The sequence below is a fragment of the Gopherus evgoodei genome, chromosome 18, assembly GCF_007399415.2.
Source record: "Gopherus evgoodei ecotype Sinaloan lineage chromosome 18, rGopEvg1_v1.p, whole genome shotgun sequence".
NCBI classification, from domain to species: domain Eukaryota; kingdom Metazoa; phylum Chordata; order Testudines; family Testudinidae; genus Gopherus; species Gopherus evgoodei.
Genome location: NC_044339.1, coordinates 5,062,476 through 5,081,427, shown reverse-complemented (window position 1 = coordinate 5,081,427; position 18,952 = coordinate 5,062,476). Strand labels below are relative to the sequence as shown.

Genomic DNA, 18,952 nt, shown 5'->3' with positions numbered 1-18,952 from the left:
TTACTTAGTTAAGATTCCACACTAAAGTAGTGATCTGAGGATGTCAAACAGAAATTTATCAAGCTCTCACATGACTATTTTGAACCCATCATAAGTGAGGATTTTTACAACAGTATAAATTTCTGTTTAGCTCATTACTTGTCAAAATGGGAATATTACAAGGAAATTACTTTCACTTAGGAAAGAAATAAAGATAAGAATTTGAAGCTGAGAGGCCAGTAGTAGAGGTCAATATATCGCAAAGCAGAGAAAATGATCTTTCTATATTAATGGTGTAAACAAATTGGCCAGACAACATTGTGATAAAACTTTTGTTTATTTTTTTAAATATCAAATTGTTTTTTGCACATCAATTTTTTCCTGGAGAAACAGTCCTCCAATATTAAAAAAATCAAGTCAAATAAAAAAAAGACTCATGTATTACTGAGGGCAGAACTACATACCAATACAGGATTAAGGAATCCTCCCTCTTCAACACCCAGCTGCAAGAAAAACCACAGATGTTCAGCCCAGAAGAGTAAGTGACACAAGTGCAACCAGCTTTAGGATTCCTGAGTACGGATTCCCTCAAGTTCCTTAAGTGAGTCTGCAAAACCCTTAAGCTAAAAAGCATCAGTCAAATAGTAACCAAACAGCTTGACATGGATAGAGCTAGAGAGATGGGAACATTTTCAAGCTGTGCCTGGTTGACAGCCCTGAAGAGCAAAGTTCCGCTATCCACAGACGGTTCACCATAGGCAGCATCATTGCAGGATCCCCCCTTCCCCATATCACGCACCAAGCCACTTCAAACCTACCCAGTAGCTGGTACTTGCATCAGCAAAGTCACCATCACAATTGCCTCCCTTGTTGTCAGCCTCACAGATAAGGCCAAGTATTGCATGGGCCATCAGGGCAGTATCCTTTCACCTGTAAAAATGAGCTCTCTGCAGCATCTGAAACAGCCAGACCTCCAAGTCCTAACATTATGGATCCATGGTCTTTACCGCAAGCCAAGCTTGTTGGCTAGCAGACTTTATAACCCTAGTAAACCCTACACCAACCTAGGGGGGTGACCAAAGGATTCCTGCTCCAAGAACTGTGGCTCTGTCTTGTGCCCTCCTCTGGAAAATGATACATTCCACATCACCACCATTCATTTCTTGAGAGGTTTCCACGCTCTAATTTACTCAGCACAGCAGAGGTCCCTCCTTTCCCCCACCCAGCATATCCCTGGCACCATCCTCTTTTGCAGACATCCATTGTGCCTAAAAAAATTCAGATGTCAATAGCTTGGAAAGCCCTGGCCCCATTTCATAGAACACTTTAAATACGGGAATGAGAGAATTCCTTCAGTAGGAACAATGGCTACTGACAGAGGATTTCCTACACACTTCTGATTGTTCCTGCGGTTCCACATTAGAAAAATTGTTTCTGCCACTTATACATTTCACAGGGAGCCCCTAGGAAGGGGACTGATGGGTCAACTGTGTTGACTGGTTTGCTTTGGAGTTGAGGATGAGGATGGAAGAGTAAGAACAGTCCTATTTACAGCACAGTGCATATTTATCATCTGGGGACGTTACCCAGTTGTTGATGAACTGAGCAGGGCCCATGGGTAAAGCGCTGTGTAGTACCAAGGCCTAGCACCACTCCCATGTCTGTTTAAGGTGGTAGAGCCCAGATGTTCCTGAAGAGGTTTTCCCCAGGTTGGAGCAGCCCAGGTTCTGAGAGTCAGAATTGAGAGGCATTGGCAGACTTTGGGGTGTGGGGAAACAGAGAAGAAAAATATTCCTGTTTGGGGTAACTGCTCCGAATAGGGAGAGAAGGGTTGATGCTGGTCAAAGGGCACAAAGAGTCTCTAATCCAGATTGTTTCTTAGGAACAGTGTCTGAACTCAGCAGAGATGCTGCACTGGGGGGTCAGTCCTGGGGCTGCCACATTAGCTCCCTTAAAGCCAAACTGAAGTTATGACCTTTATCCAGCCCTCTAAGGAGAATGGTATTTAGATTCTAGAGCCAGCAAGGTGGAGGGGAGATTAAGAGAACATCCCAGGGATTGGCAGGTGCAAGGGAAAAAAACAAGAGGGCTCCAAATTGGAAAGGGAGTCAGGCGAAAAGTGATGCATACCCCACCCCAAGGTCCCTCCTTCTCCCTCTCTCAACAGCGATGCTGGGGTTGGGTGCTGGGATGTAGGAAAAGGTAGATGTAGGAAAAAGGATCCTAAACCCACTGGAAGTCTCCTCAAGCCCCCAGTTCTTAAAATGCCTAACAGCATCAGCACACCTTAGTCTAGGAATAATACTCCTCAGTTACATCATCTCAGACCCAAAGGGCTTTACAAACCCTTCAACATCCCTGCTAAACGAAATATCATCCCCACTTTACATGTGGACTAAGGCAGAGAGGTTAAGTGAGTTGCCAAAGGCTACCAAAGACTTCCCGGTATCTTGAGTAAGACACAGCTTCTCTGGGCCAGTTTCCTGATATGTAAAATAGGGAAAATTTTTCCCTCCCTGAACAGGGTGTCACAAGATTTAACTCAGTTGTTTGCAGTTTCAAGAGCCTTTGATTTAAGGCACTAAATAAATGCAACAAATCTGGAAAGACTCCCTTTCGGGGCAGGGAGTCGTTTACACGGCCCATTCAATCTTTGGTGCCTCTGCTGAAGCTATTAACAAGTACTCAATTCCAGTTTGGCAATGGACAAAGGCCAATGAACTATGCTGACCACAGAGCTCCTGATGAACTCAGATTTGATCATAAAGTTGACTGTATAGTTACATTGCAGTCCTGTCTTCTGTCTGATGTATGCAATGTTAATTAGAAATGATGCTTTAATCCTCAAACAAAATACTTAATTTGTGCTATTTGGTTTACACAGGCTAGATTCTAACCCCCTCTTTAAGAGTTTGAGGAGGAAAGTCAACTGCACTGTAAAAAAAACCACAAGCCTGAACTCATAGAACAGAATATCAGCGTTCGAAGGGACCTCAGGAGGTATCTAGTCCAACCCCCTGCTCAAAGCAGGACCAATCCCCAGACAGATTTTTGACCCAGATCCCTAGATGGCCTCAAGGACTGGGCTCACAACCCTGGGTTTAGTAGGCCACTGCTCAAACCACTGAGCTATCCCTCCCCAACATCCTTTTTTTGGAGAAGGGGTGGAGGGAGGGAGAAGGGAAAAGAGGGAAGAGGCAAAAATCTCTCCTCTGAGGACAAATGTATGCAGTCTATCCTATCACTGTCATCCAACAGTGACTCCACATCACTTCGTACAGAGGTAGCATACTGCACAGCAAAAAGGACATGTGCTACACATTAAAATAGAAGACAACAGTTCTTAGGCAGCACTCTAAGGAAAAACAATGCTATGCAGTCTCCTGGATTAAGAAGATTCAAGTAAATTGTTTCAGAATCACACTTTTTTTCAATTTTATAATTCTGTTTATTGAATCTTGTTCCTTAAGAGAAAATTATTCAGTTCTGTTTATTCTCTAATTTAATCCAACTGCATTGCTCACTCAAAGCAAAGTTTCATATAATAAAGACCTTAAACTCACTAGGTTTAGATGGCTCTTAGGTAGTATTTGCAGCTATTTTACAGTTTTGGAGTCAGACCTCTGTTTCCAACCATTTAGAGAAAGGGACACAGGAAATTCTAGCAGTACTGATTTGCGTTTATTTTCTGTAAAGCACAGGCAGAGTTAAAAAATGTAAAAATTTAAAAACTATAGTATATGACAGAAAAAAAACTATCAAAGCCAACTGGCTGATGCTCTAAAGTTTCATTAGCATAAATTGTGCAGGTGCAATCTGTAACTAACTATGGCCATAAAACTAGAACCTTCAACCAGTCTGGTGCAAAACAGCCATACTTCATTTAGCTATTAGCAACTGCTTGTAAAAAAAATTAACACATACATCTGACGCGGGTATCATAACATCAGATGACAAATATCTGGTGTTTTAAATAGCAGGCAGTAAATCAAACTGTGCTAAGGGCAGCAAGTTCAGCTCGTACATATACACAAAGGGCAGACCCTCAGCTGGTGTCTTCAACTGAGCTATGATAGCTTATACCAGCCAAGCATCTTCTCCAAGAAAATCCCACTGAAGTCCATGGTGCTGTAAGAGCATACCTAGCAGCACAGCCTGGCTGTTTGGATTGAGAACAGTCTAGATGGGAAAGAAAGGAGCTTTACTGCTAGCTCCTGTTTGCAGGGAGCTGAAGCAGAGGCAAACAGGGATAGCTTCATAGATTCCAAGGCCAAAAGGGACCATTATGATCATCTGCTCTGACCTCCTGTATGACACTGGCCATAGAACTTCCCCTCAAAAATTCCTACAGCTGTTCCATTTGACCAGAGATGTTCTAGCATAGGATAGTACATCTAATTTCCAAAGGCCCATTAGAAAGGGCTTTTATAAATCAGTTCTAAAATAATGACCCAAGACACTACAGCTTACCACAGGGGTACTGCTCACTGTAGAATACTTCACAAGATTCTTACTGCCACCACCTGCTTACCAAAGCTTTACTGCTTAGTAAAAATCCTGAAACACCAGTATTTGCTCAAGAACCCATGAGCAGGGTTTAAAATAAATCATCTGATGTTTCCTAGGTTCAGTTCTATAGTCACAATTCCTGTGAAAGCTCAATTGCGTATTCACAGGACTCCTCAAAGCTGTTCTTCACTACATTATGCACTGGAAAAAAAACCAAAAACCAAGTTATCCCTCACTGCCATCAGGGACTCACACAAGTTTATATATACGATTGAATGTATGCAGTTTATATCTCACTCCCCTGAAAGCCCCCAGATACACATATGCAAATATTCTAAGCAAGAAGAAACAGGGGCAAGTTCTGAGCCCCAGATAAACCCAACGTACATAATGTGTTGAGAAAATGTACTGTCAGCCACTGTGGACTCTCAACTTCAGTTTATTTGTCTGAAGCAGGAAGTCAGAGATTACATTTTAGGTGAAGCCACTTCAGAGAATTGCAAATGGGACCAGCTTAAGGTTTCTACTCACAATTTGTATCACATTTTATCATGCTTTTCCCTCTTCCCCTCCTCAAGAGTGTCATGAACCTCCAAAAAGCAGGAGAAAGAGTAGTTGATCCCCATGAAAGCACCTGATTCCCTGGAACCAGGCTTTCCTGAGCACAGTCTCTGTGGGTACTAAAAAGACAATTCTTGATGGGAACTGCCTGAAAGGCTTCAATGGTTGTAATACAGAAGCCAGATCAGTGCCCTAGTTTCAGGATGCTTTACGTGGAGAGTCTTCATCTATCACATGGTACTACACTGCGATCCACAAAGAGTTTTTGCAGTGAAGATTTCTACAGCGAAGGTCACAGCCTTTGAGTGTTCGTTTAAAAAGGGCTGAGGGGTTGATCACCCCCAAGCATTGAGATAAACTAGAGCAAAAGCAAATTTCTTCACTCCTTTAATTATATGTCCCTACTCAGTGCATAGAGAATTTGTTCTCTGAACAGTTACAGGATGCCTTTGTACGGGACTGCGGCAAAAGGAGAAAAGAGCCATAGCAACAGATGCAATTAATGAAATTGTTTAACAAAACAAATTAAAAGGTATCTGCTTAAGAAGGCTTCCCCCCCCCCCATACTTCTCTGTGGAGGAAGATATGGGAAAAATCTATAAAGGGGTAAAATACCCTTCACTGGGGAAATAAAATAAAAGATTAACACCAGGATATCTTCAGAACATTTGCCTTGTCTCTTATTTTTGGTAGCACCAAATTTTATCTCCCTCCTCCCCCTGCCCCACTATGTAAACTTTTAACACGCTGGCCCAATAGCATAATACATTTTGGAAACCTAGGCATCAGCTTTCAAAGCACAATAAGGTGTAAGCTTTGAATATCCCTGCAAAACTTTTTTGGATCCGAAGCCCTGTGGGCATTGACATACCTCTAGTAGCTGCTACAATTCTTCATCAGCATCAGATTACAAAGCACAGTAGTGATGACTGGTACAATTCCAAACAGCTTAGTTTAACAAACTGTTTCATTTTGTACCACACTGAATTCCTAGCTTGTATGCCTCTCCTATAACAGCACATGCTCTGCACTGCCTTGGGGAGGCACATACATGCACATTCATAATCTGCTTTTTTCATAATCTGCTTTTTTCTGAACGGGGTGATGGTTTTCTCAATGGCTTCTGCTTTTTAATTCACAATATCGTAGCTCATTCTAAAATCATACAATTAAATAAAAACAATTTTATTCCAGTATGCACCTCTCTAGGAAAATTCAAAGCTAATGTGTTTACACAATGCCAAGACTTTTCTTTTAAAAGGCCCAAATTTAACGCATGACACACACAGAAGAGATCATAAATTACTTTGGCTGAAAATAATTTTTTTTTTAAAAATCTGACAACATTCGGCGTACAGGTTATTCTATATAATCTAGATACGTTTTTTAAAAGGAGGATGGAGCAGCCAGGCCATCTTTTCCATGGTCACGTAGGAATTACAATATTCTTGGCTAATAAAAAGAGAAGAGCAAGGTTTACATTTCCACCAGCTTGCTCCAAAGCTTCAAGAGCTTCTCGCATGGTAAAGCCAGCGCACAGAATCTGATTAATGTCCGCCGCAGGGAAAACAGGCAGCAGAGGAGCTCTGGAGCACAGTTCCAGATTGCTGATAGGTGGGCGCAGCAATGGCTCAACAAGTCCGCATGGTGGCCTTGGATCTTCAGGATTTGAGGAACTGTCAGTTCTTTCAGTCACTGCTGTTAACAGGCTCTGAGCATCCTGAGGAACATCATCCTCCACCGTGAGCTCAGGTGAGCGTGATCGATTCAGCTCTGAAGTCTGACTGGCTGGAACTTGGTCATTTACTAAACATTCAGGTAAAATTTCTGCCTGCTCAGTACTCTGTAGTTGATCAAATGTTGCCACTGAGCTCAGAATGACAGAATTACTCTTACTTGATGACTTTTGTATCTCTAGAGCATCTTTTTCAACAGTTGACTGGCTGCTAGTTAAAATCTTGATGCTAGCATTTTCTATTCCCATAGCATAAGATGGTACCCCTGCTAGCCTCTCAGGGTTCACATGTTCAGGCATCACCATATGAAAGGAACTATTTAGATCCCCACTCTCTGGATCCACACTTTCATGTTCATCATCAGAAAGCTCCTTGCATTCCATTTGCTCTTCAGGAACGGTTTCTGGCTGACCTGTGTCGTCTTCAGACATAAAGATGACAGAATCTCCTTTACTATTTATAACCAAAAGTTCATGAAGCTCCTTCAACGCTGCTGTTAAAGACAAACTTGGCTCTTCAGTGGATGCTGCTGTATCCCCGTTCAGTTGACGAATGTCAGAGGAGGAAGAGCTATTTTCAGCTGATAAATTAGGTAACTCAGTACATATTGCAGTCACTTCAACATTGGTTTCAGGCTGCAGTAAATCACTAGTGGAAACCGGGTTACTGGAAAATACAGACACAGAGGGGTCATGCTTTGATGACTCCATCTGCATCAAAGAACAATCTAAGTTCAGAACAGATCCACCAATATTCTTCGCTTGAGTGTTCTGTTTGCTTGACAAGCTACGTTCTGTGACGACAGACTGCTCAGCTACGTCTGTTTCCATGAAGATTTCTGTATGTGAATAGCCACAGGATGCAGACATTGGCATATTTTCTTTCCCACACAAAAGCTCTATATTCTCCAGCCCACTTTCTCTTCTCTCAGTAAGAGAGTCAATGGGTGATTCTGGATGGATGTTCGTAAGGCCTTGCTCCCCCATAGCAGGTAACCCAAGGGCACTGACATTACAAGGATGTTCTGGCTCAGTTGGTCTATTCTGTTTATCCAGACATTGTTCACTCACTCGTTCTTTGCATGTCTGAAGATCCAAAGGAAACTCAGTCATTTGGTTCAGTTCCAGCTGTTCTGAAGGCAATGGTACATCTAGAACTGCCTGCTGCCCATTCCTGCTGGTAGTATCAGATAAACTGCCTTCTCTTGTCACTTCCATAGGAGATTCCAGACCATGGACTTGTTCTTTAGCATTATATCTCATTAGATGGTCAGCGGCAACTGTTTTTTCAAGTGTATTCTGTGAAGGTATAGTTGGACTATGACAGGTTACTGCTCCAGTCTGGATAGCATGGTCATTGTGTGCTGAACGAGCAGCATGATCAGAAAGATTCTGTAACAGAAGAGGGTCTGGAGCTAGCTGACATTCAGCTGGTGACTCCAAAGACTTCACAGCTGTAGGATCAATCTTCTCTGCTAGGCTAGATTTGTGAGAGCAAATTGAAGCAGGGGCGGAGACAGAGCGATCAAGTAATTGATTTGTGGGATTACAGATCTTGGAATTTAGTCCTGAAGAATGGACTGGACTCTTAAATCCATCAGAAGATGGTAAAGATGGCATTTCCAGTGAGGTAGTTTCTTTATCACTATTCTCTATACACGGATAGAAAGAGAAAGTAGTAGTTAGGATTATAAGAGCTATTACATTTTCACGTAATATAACAATTTCAGAATATGTTTGGTATTCCATTTCAGTTTGGTAACTGCTGAAGTGTCACTTTCTCATGAATATACTGTAACTAGATCAGATGTAACAGCCCTTCCAGAGCTCTCTGAATAAATGCAAATTTGGTAATTAAGTTACAAGGGCACATATGTTATTACAAGTGAGTATGAGAGAGACTGGATGAAACCAGGTTGACTTTCAGATCTCAGGATGTTTGCTATGCTCACAATTAGAAGAGACATTCTAACTAGTAAAGTCACCAAGTATAATCCGAAGTCATTGAGAAAAAAAACAAAACAAAAAACAAAATCTTATGATTCCACATAGAGTCACTTTTCAGAGCAAAAACATGGTGAATTAAAAAAGTTAAGATCTCAACTCCTCTTCCACCCCTCCCATCAAATATTATATACAGACCCTTTAACAGGATAAATATTCAGGGTATTTTGTGTGTGTGTGTTTAGGGGTGGTGGTGTTAGCTTGTATAGCTACTTGTTGGTTTGTTGAAGTTTAAAAGCAACTTCCATAGAAGAAGATAATCCTTTTCCATTTGGAAATACCTGCTCCCTTCCCCTAGCCTTGTTGTGCTTCACAAGAAACAAGGGGATCCTTTCTTTGTCTGGATATCAGCAAAGATGTGAGAACAACAGCCAAGAGAAATGCCACAGAGTAATAGAAAGCCACTGTTTATTACTTGTTTTAATTTCTCAGAGCAGTGGATAAAAAGCAAGATATTTAGAGTTCAGAGAACATTTACCATCAGATTATAACAATTTTAGAGTAGAAAAATTGTGGATCTAAATTACTTGACAGCTTCCGTCTTCATTCACTTAACATTTATTTTCTGTTCCAAGCTACTGATGTGTGCCATAATGGGAAGAGGCAGGTGGTTGCAAGTTCACCTCTGAGCAAAGTTATTTTTATGGTGATAAAATAAGCAACCTGTAAAGCTTTTTAATTTCAGAACCCAAAAGGGCCTCTGAGAAACACTTGCATCAGTACAGAAAGGCCACATAGTAATACAAAAGAGATTTAGCATTTAATCGTGCAATTCAAATGCATCATGCTGAATAACATTCTCCCAAGGGAGTGTACATTTTCAAGGTGTAATAAAGTAGTATGCATATGATCTAGTTGTGCCCAAGACACTTCAAATTAATCAGACAGTTCTGCATAATAAACTTACTGCAAGTGTTCAGGTCTGTTCCAGAACACCTTGCGTAACTCGAATTTTGCGTAAGTTGGAAGTGTATACCCAACCATTATGCAACACCCCCCACCCCCAACCTCCTATTTCTAGCTTTCCGTAAGTGCAGATTTGCATAAGTTGGGTTTGCGTAACCCAGGGGGCGTCTGTACTGCTAGCCCTTTAAAAAAATTAAAATAATCAATTGCTATAACTTACTTGTTAAACTCCGCACACGCAACCATTACAAGCTAAAGTTGTAGCCTGTCAGTTAGGTAGCTTAACATAACCATACAGTTAAACAATATAAAGAAATCTGGTTATTTCTTTACATCTGTTGTCAGATAAGCCCAGCCAACCAGTGGCCTATGGTTGTATATTGGTAACCTGACTTGCTGTCAACACCAATTAATTTCTTACTTTAAAAATCCAAAGTGAATACAGATATGACTGTGCAGTGGCCTTTCACCTCAGGAGATCTGTGTTTGAACCCTAGCTGAGGACACAAGTAAATATCAGTGTGCTGGCGTCCTTCCAGTTCTTGTTTGTGTACATTGCAAAGTAACCAGGCAGTTCAATGTGACTAGCCATCTCTGCTCAAGAGTTTCAGGTTTATGCACCATAGGTGCTGTTGGTAAGAAATAAGGTGCATTAGGAAAGTAGCGCAGGAAAGCTCATACAATGATTAGCCCCTCCTTTCCATGAACAAATGGTTTAAACAAATGCTTAAATGAGGAAAAAAACACACTATAGGTTTGTTACATTTATCTAAAGGAGGTGGAATGTTTTCACCCTCTGAAAGGAACGAGCCCTCAATTTCACATCCCATAGGTTTCTCCATAATATTGTTTAAGCAAGGTTAGCCCTGTTGCTGGCAATGTGAAAGTTGTGGTGAAAGCTCATAAATGGGTAGCTATAAATACCTGGTCTGTGGCCCACTCCAGCTGCAGTACACACACACTACATGCATCAAGGCTTCTGATGTTCTGTTTGGATTAGGAAAACACAACACACCAAAACTTGTGTTAGCAATTCAAAGCACACAACATGCATGGTTATAGTCTTGTGACCTCTCTCTCTCTCTCTCTCTCTCTCCCCTCCCCCAGCTTCTTCCAATATACGGTTCTGAACGGGGAGCTCCTTGTAGTCGCTGCCTTCGAGAAGTTCGACTGGCCATTCCGATATAAGAGTGTTTGGGCACTTTGCCATGTCGAGTCAGAAAGGAACTGCTCTTCAATCAAGTTAAGGATTTTACTGTACTATCATTTGATCAGTACAGCGTGCAGGAGAAGCTATGTATTCGATACAAATACACAGCAAAAGGCACATTTAACAGCATGCCAGCTCGCTGTGAACTGCTGAAAAACACAGCAGGCACATTTCAGAGAAGCTGGAGCTGGGGACAGTGCAACAGTTCCTGGATTCTGCTGCCAGCAACTTCCTCTGTGCCCCTGGGTACATCACTTACCCATTATGTACCTGTATCCCCATTTTACATATGGGGATACCAGCCTCACAATGGGTGTGTGGCCTGAAGGTTATAAGATTTAAGATCCTTGGGTGAAAGGCACCAGAGAAATGCTCAGTCTCAGCCAGCAATACTTTTTCAGAACACCACAGTGACTGAACAGATGTAGCCAAGGGTAAAACATGACTAACAGCAGCCATCTTCACGCAGAGGTAAGGATGTGTTTGATCAGTTGTGGATATGGTTATCAGTAACCTCAGATAACAATTTCTATTTATCAAGAAAGATGTATTACCAACAAGTTAAAGTTGCATTCATTTATTTTTGCTAAGATTCTGGGTAAACATATCAGATCTCAGGCTCTTGTCAAATTTCCAGCATGACCTTCAGTGTGACAGTAAGTGTCCCTACACTAGATCACATTAGGATCTCTCTGTCCAAGTTTCCTATTTCCAACCAGCTATCCAAAACTTAAAGCTGTGCTGCCTGGTTTGTCGTCATCTGTCTCTCTCTGTGTACAGGTTCCAAATCTCAGCGGCCTTTAACAGGACCAGCAGGACAACTGAGGTAATTAAGACACACTGAACTGCTTTCCTTCATTTAAATCTTCAAAAAGTCTTCCTCTTTTTAAATAGATAATTGGATTGAGTTCGCTGACTAAACATGCTCACATGTGCACCTGGGATTTGCCTGAAAGTTTATGCCTGTCTTGTAAGAAGTCTGGTTTGGTCTCCTCAAATAGCTGTTTCCATTATTTTCCATTTAGATCAAGCTGGGACGTGGAGTCTCAAAAGAGGATACATTGAGCCACTCCTGTTCTACTTGTTGCGCAGCTGGTCTTAATGTAACTATAGCAACAATTCTGTCAAGTTGTGATTTTAACAAAAAACATTTCTGTAAATCCTCCAGCCTTCCACACTGTCACAGTCTTTTGCAGGGTGAGCAGTGAGGCCTGTGCAACAGAATGTTAGTGAAAAACAAGACTGGGATTTGTGTGTCTCCAATTAACACTACACTCAGACCCCCATCCGCACAGCCCGATTCTTTGGAAGGGGAAGTGGGACAGGGTCATCCCCTACTGCAGTGGAAGGTGATTTTGTTGACAGGGAATCTGTAATAAGGGTCTAATCAGTCAGATACATCAGGGAGCTGTATCCATATAGACAACAGAAGTAGCTGGTGTCCTGCCAGACACCTAAACATGGTCTATCAAGGACCAAAGACATGGCAGAATCTGCAGAAGGATTTGTTTTCTAACACTATCAAGGAAATCAATATAATTAATGGGAACGTACTTGTCTCCAGATAAAACGCACCATATTTCATAGGGTTTTCCCTGTGCTGGAAAGAGTAAGGGCAACAGACGTGATGGGACTGCCTATATACTTAGGCATTCTAGATGCAAGTACAGTTATATAAAGGGGCTGATTACTTCTCTATACCAGTGGTACTCAAACTATGGGATGGGTCTCCCAAGGGAGGCAAGAGATGTGCATTTTTTTTGTTTTTTGTTTTAAAAAGAGCTCTGGCTGTCAGCCCTGGGCTGCTGGACTCGTGCAGAAGGGCCGTGCACACTGGGTGGTGGGGGATGGGATAAAGGGGACAGCCGGAGTCCAGCCGCCCCGGGGCTGACAGCTAGAGTATTGCCACCCAGGCTTGCGCTCTCCTCCTCCCCATCCCTCAAAACCTCAACAGGTGGTGGTGAGGGGGGGCTCCAGCTGTCAGCCCCGGGGCAGCAGCAGCAGCACAGAAGTAAGGGTGGCAATGGGCACTAAGTCTTCTGTGACAAGTGATATTGACAAATATCACTTTTCACATTGCCACCCTTACTTCTGCACTGCTGCTGGCGCAGCGCTGGCTTCACAGCTGAGCGCCCAGCCAGCAGCCGCTGCTTTCTGCTCTGCCTTCAGAGTATATGACTTGGGGGGGGGGGTAAGGAGATTTGCATAAGTGACTACAGACACAAAGAATAGGGGGGCATGATCAAAGAAGTTTGAGAACCACTGCTCTTGCTAGGTTTTGTTGTAGTTTTGCTGTCAATATCCTAAAAATCTCATTGATTACAGGGAGTTGGCACCATCTGAATCCAACAGGGGAGAAAGCATTGCGCACTGTTGGAAGAGTACAAATCCTTGAACAGAAATGGAATTCACATGGAGAATCTGGTATTTCACAGTAATGAATACATTGATATTGTCTCTGCAGGACTAATACCAGGATGACACTGGCATCTAACTCCAAACTCCGAGCCCCTCTGAGGTGGGTCTGAAAGGGTTGAATAAGGCTCAGGACTAATTCAGGTGTATTCAAATGAGAATTTTACTGATCTAATGATGTACAATGTGATATCTAGCATATCATGAATCAAAAAGGAGTCAAAATTCAAATCACTATAAAAGTGCACAGGCGGTCCTGCAGGAAGGGGAGTCTTTTAGGGCTGAACTATATCCTCTCTCTCTTTCTCTCTCTTGGTTTTCTTGGTGCCATCTGCAAGCAGCTAATAATTTGGAAAGGAGGAGGATGGTGTAAGAGTTAATATTCTGATAACTCAATATACAGCTAATAATTGCCCACGAACATGAGGTTTGTCACATCTAAGACTCAGTAAAATCACTCAAAACAAAACCTACCTTACTTCATTTTATACATGTATGTTACAGTATTTCACAAGTGCTACAGAACAACTAGAGATGATGATCTGTTCTATTTTAAATCCCTCTATTAAATCACTCAGCTTCCTTCTGAGCTGAAACGTTACGTGTTTGACCTTAACCCCCAAGGTGAGACTGTTGGCAAATAATGAACAGTTGAGCATTTTTAATTATATTAGCACAAAAATGCTTTCGATAATAAGTTATTGCAACTTTTTTGCACTCGACTCTTAACAGCTTAATTTTAAAACCTCAAACTTTTCAGGTTGATTGTCCTCAGTTTTGGGGGTCAGAGAAAAATGAACCTTTGGTTTTGCAAAGTCACAATCTGACTGATGAGGCTTTGGAAAACCAACCTTGGTTTTACCTTTCTCAAACATTTTAATGGGAGAAAAATTAATATTTAGGGCTGTTGATGAATCACAGTTAACTTACATGATTAATACAAAAAATTAATTGCAATTAATTGCACTGTTAAATAATAGAATAGCAATTGGCATTAAATATTTTTGGATGTTTTTCTACATTTTCAAATATATTGATTTATATTACAACAGAATACAAAGTGTACAGTACTCATTTTATTACAAATATTTTTACTGTAAAAATGATAAAAGCAATAGTATTTTTAAATTCACTTCATACAAGTACTATAGCGTAATCTCTTTATCTTGAAAGTGTAATTTACAAATGTAGATTTTTTTTGGTTGTATAACTGCACTCAAAAACAAAACAATGTAAAACTTTAGAGCCTACAAGTCCACTCAGTACAACTTCTCGTTCAGCCAATCACTAAGACAAACAAGTTCGTTTATATTTATGGGAGATACTGCTGCCTGCTTCTTATTTACATCACCTGAAAGTGAGAACAGGTGTTCGCACGGCACTGTTGTAGCCCGCGGTGCAACATATTTACATGCCAGATATGTTAAACATTTGTATGCCCTTTCATGCTTCGGCCACCATTCCAGAGAACATGCTTCCATGCTGATGACATTCGTTAAAAAAATAATGCATTAATTAAATTTGTGACTGAAATCCCTGGGGGGAGAATTGTATGTCCCCTGTTCTGCTTTACCTGCATTCTGCCATATATTTCACGTTACAGCAGTCTCAGATGATGACCTAGCACATGTTTGTTTTAAGAACACTTTCACAGCAGAAGACAAAATGCAAAGAAGGTACCAAGGTGAGATTTCTAAAAATAATAACAGCACTTGACCCAAGGTTTAAGAATCTGAAGTACCATCCAAAATCTCAGAGGGACAAGGTTTGGAGAATGCTTAAAAGAGCAACGCTCTGATATGAAAACTACAGAACTCGAACCATCAAAAAAAAAAAAAAAAAAAAAAGAAAAAAAAAAATAAAATCAACCTTCTTCTGATGGCATCTGACTCAGATGATGAAAATGAACTTTGCGACCTGGGGCTGCTAACATGGAATTTCGCAAGGGAGTTCTCCAGGTGAAGGAGCAGCAAATACAGTATCTGTGGGGAAAGTGACTGTCTGTAGTGTGTGTTTGGGGGTTACTTGCTGTGTGCTGAGCTTGTGTTTGTCAGTTTGTTTGTTTGAAGGACTGTGTGCTGTGGCTGGCAGTTGGAGGCTGTGAGCGTCAAAGGAAGGTTTGAAAGCTAGAAGCCTCTGGTAATTGGCTGAGCTTTAATCAGTGGGCGGGGCATTCACTCAGGCCAGGGCTTTATAAAGCTGTGCACAAGCGACCAGAGAGCTTTGTGAACAGGGGCTGCTAACAGGGAGTTTCGCAAGGGAGTTTAGAAAGGGAGTGGGAAGGGAGCGGGGGTCCCTTGTCGGTCCTATCTGTGCCCCTTTAGTCCCCTTAAAACCTATAAACCAAACTACATTCAAAACCTGAAATCCAGAGACCACGTACGGACTTTAGAGACCAGGGTGGCGGAACTGGAGGAGCTAAGAGAGGCAGAGAGGTATGTTGATGCAGCTTTCCGGGATACTGTAGAATTGTCCCACCTCCGGTCAGCTAGCCCCTGCGCTGCTGAGGAGGAAGAAAGGCCCAGGGAAGCAGAGCAGTCAATGGGAGCAGAGGGAAACCTTCCCATAGTTGGGACCCTCCTTCCAGATGGTGCTGGGATTGCCTCTCGCACTGAGGTTACCTCCCCGGGGGAGGGAACTCCAGTTTCTAGGAAAAGACAGGTGTTAGTAATGGGAGATTCGATCATTAGAAATGTAGATAGCTGGGTTTGTGACCACCGGGAGAACCGTATGGTGACTTGCCTGCCTGGTGTGAAGGTTGCGGATCTCTCGAGGCATCTAGACAGACTTATGTGTAGTGCTGCAGAGGAGCCGGTGGTCATGGTACATGTAGGTACCAATGACATAGGGAAGGGTAGGAGAAATGTCCTGGAAGCCAAATTTAGACTGCTAGGGAAGAGCCTGAAATCCAGGACCTCTAATGGTGGCATTCTCAGAAATGCTCTCAGTTCCACAAACAGGGTCAGGTAGGCAGGCAGAGCTTCAGAGTCTCAATGCGTGGATGAGAGGATGGTGTAGAGAGGAGGGGTTTACATTCATTAGGAACTGGGGAAACTTTTGGGATGGGGGGAGCCTATACAGGAGAGATGGGCTCCACCTAAACCAAGGTGGAACCAGACTGCTGGCACTAAACATTAAAAAGGTTGTAGAACAGTTTTTAAACTAGGAGATGGGGGAAAGCTGACTGCTGCAAAGGAGCATGTGGATCAGACACAGACTTCTCTTAGGTGAGAGAGAGAATCTCCAGGTTGTAGTCAGGAGCAGAGGATGGAAGAAGATAATGTAAGGGCTGGATCAGATGATAAACAGTCACATAAAAAAAGAATCTGACACATCAGAAAAGGGCAGACAAATAAACAGGGACAAGTTTTTAAAGTGCCTGTACACAAATGCCAGAAGTCTAAATAATAAGATGGGTGAACTAGAGTGCCTTGTGATAAAGGAAGATATTGATATAATAGGCATCTCAGAAACCTAGTGGACTGAGAGCAATCAATGGGACACAATCATTCCGAGGTACAAAATATATCGGAAGGACAGAACAGGTCATGCAGGGGGGGGGTGGCACTATATGTGAAAGAAAACGTAGATTCAAATGAAGTAAAAATCTTAAGCGAATCCACATGTTCCATAGAATCTCTATGGATAGAAATGTCATGCTCTAATAAAAATATAATATTAGGGATCTATTATTGACCACCTGACCAGGACAGTAATAGTGATGATGAAATGCTAAGGGAAATTAGAGAGGCTATCAAAATTAAGAACCCAATAATAGTGGGGGATTTCAATTATCCCCATATTAACTGGGAACATTTCACTTCAGGACGAAATGCAGAGATAAAATTTCTCAATGCTTTAAATGACTGCTTCATGCAGCAGCTGGTACGGGAACCCAAAAGGGAAGAAGCAACTCTAGATTTAATCCTGAGTGGAGCGCAGGAGGTGGTCCAAGAGGTAATTATAGCAGGACCGCTTGCAAATAGTGACCATAATATAACATTTAACATCCCTGTGGTGGGAAGAACATCTCAATAGCCCAACGCTGTGGCATTTAATTTCAAAAGGGGGAACTATATAAAAAATGAGGGGGTCAGTTAAACAAAAGTTAAAAGGTACAGTGACTAAAGTGAAATCCCTGCGAGATGCATGGGTGCTTTTTAAAGATACCATAATAGAGGCCCAACTTCAATGTATACCCCAAATTAAGAAACACAGTAAAAGAACTAAAAAAGAGCCACCGTGGCTTAACAACCATGTAAAAGAAGCAGTGAGAGAAAAAGACTTCCTTTAAAAAGTGGAAGTTAAATCCTAGTGAGGCAAATAGAAAGGAGCATAAACACTGCCAAATTAAGTGCAAGAGTGTAATAAGAAAAGCCAAAGAGGAGTTAGAAGAACGGCTAGCCAAAAACTCCAAAGGTAATAACAAAATGTTTTTTAAGCACATCAGAAGCAGGAAGCCTGCTAAACAACCAGTGGAGCCCCTTGACGATCGAAATACAAAAGGAGTGCTTAAAGACGATAAAGTAATTGCGGAGAAACTAAATGGATTCTTTCCTTCGCTCTTCACGGCTGAGGATGTTAGGGAGATTCCCAAACCCTGAGCCTGCTTTTGTAGGTGACAAATCTGAGGAACTGTCACAGATTGAAGTGTCACTAGAGGAGGTTTTGGAATTAATTGATAAACTCAACATTAACAAGTCACTGGGACCAGATGGCATTCACCCAAGAGTTCTGAAAGATATCAAATGTGAAGTTGCGGAACTATTAATTAAGGTTTGTAATCTGTCCTTTAAATTGGCTTCGGTACCCAATGACTGGAAGCTAGTTAATGTAACGCCAATATTTAAAAAGGGCTCTAGAGGTGATCCTGGCAATTACAGACTGGTAAGTCTAACGTCGGTACCGGGCAAATTAGTCGAAACAATAGTTAAGAATAAAATTGTCAGATACATAGAAAAACAAACTGTTGAGCAATAGTCAACATGGTTTCTGTAAAGGGAAATCGTGTCTTACTAATCTGTTAGAGTTCTTTGAAGGAGTCAACAAACATGTGGACAAGGGGGATCCAGTGGACATAGTGTACTTAGATTTCCAGAAAGCCTTTGACAAGGTCCCTCACCAAAGGCTCTTAGTAAATTAAGCTGTCATGGGATAAAAGGGAAGGTCCTTTCATGGACTGAGAACTGGTTAAAAGACAGGGAACAAAGGGTAGGAATTAATGGTAAATTCTCAGAATGGAGAGGGGTAACTAGTGGTATTCCCCAAGGGTCAGTCCTAGGACCAATTCTATTCAATTTATTCATAAATGATCTGGAGAAAGGGGTAAACAGTGAGGTGGCAAAATTTGCAGATGATACTAAACTGCTCAAGATAGTTAGGACCAAAGCAGACTGTGAAGAACTTAAAAAAGATCTCACAAAACTAAGTGATTTGGCAACAAAATGGCAAATGAAATTTAATGTGGATAAATGTAAAGTAATGCACATTGGAAAAAATAACCCCACCTATACATACAATATGATAGGGGCTAATTTAGCTACAACTAATCAGGAAAAAGATCTTGGAGTCATCATAGATAGTTCTCTGAAGATGTCCACACAGTGTGCAGAGGTGGTCAAAAAAGCAAACAG

General features: G+C 41.7%; 1 protein-coding gene across 5 annotated transcripts in view; it reads right to left on the bottom strand.

The window, feature by feature from the left end:
- Positions 1-4,911: 4,911 nt before the first annotated feature.
- LOC115637097 (protein DDI1 homolog 2) overlaps positions 4,912-18,952 on the bottom strand; it is a 39,052-nt gene continuing 25,011 nt past the window's right edge. Inside the window, exons 1-2 of one of the 5 annotated variants that reach the window (XM_030537986.1) lie at positions 10,619-10,681; positions 4,912-8,436 (exon numbers count right to left, since the gene is read on the bottom strand). In XM_030537986.1, coding sequence (XP_030393846.1) covers positions 6,476-8,404 — 1,929 coding nt within the window. In that variant the 5' untranslated portion in view covers positions 8,405-8,436; positions 10,619-10,681 and the 3' untranslated portion in view covers positions 4,912-6,475. Of the gene's footprint in view, positions 8,437-9,179; positions 10,324-10,618; positions 10,682-13,464; positions 13,661-18,952 lie in introns of those variants that run through there. The other 4 variants (XM_030537988.1, XM_030537989.1, XM_030537985.1 and 1 more) reach the window with 4 other exon arrangements.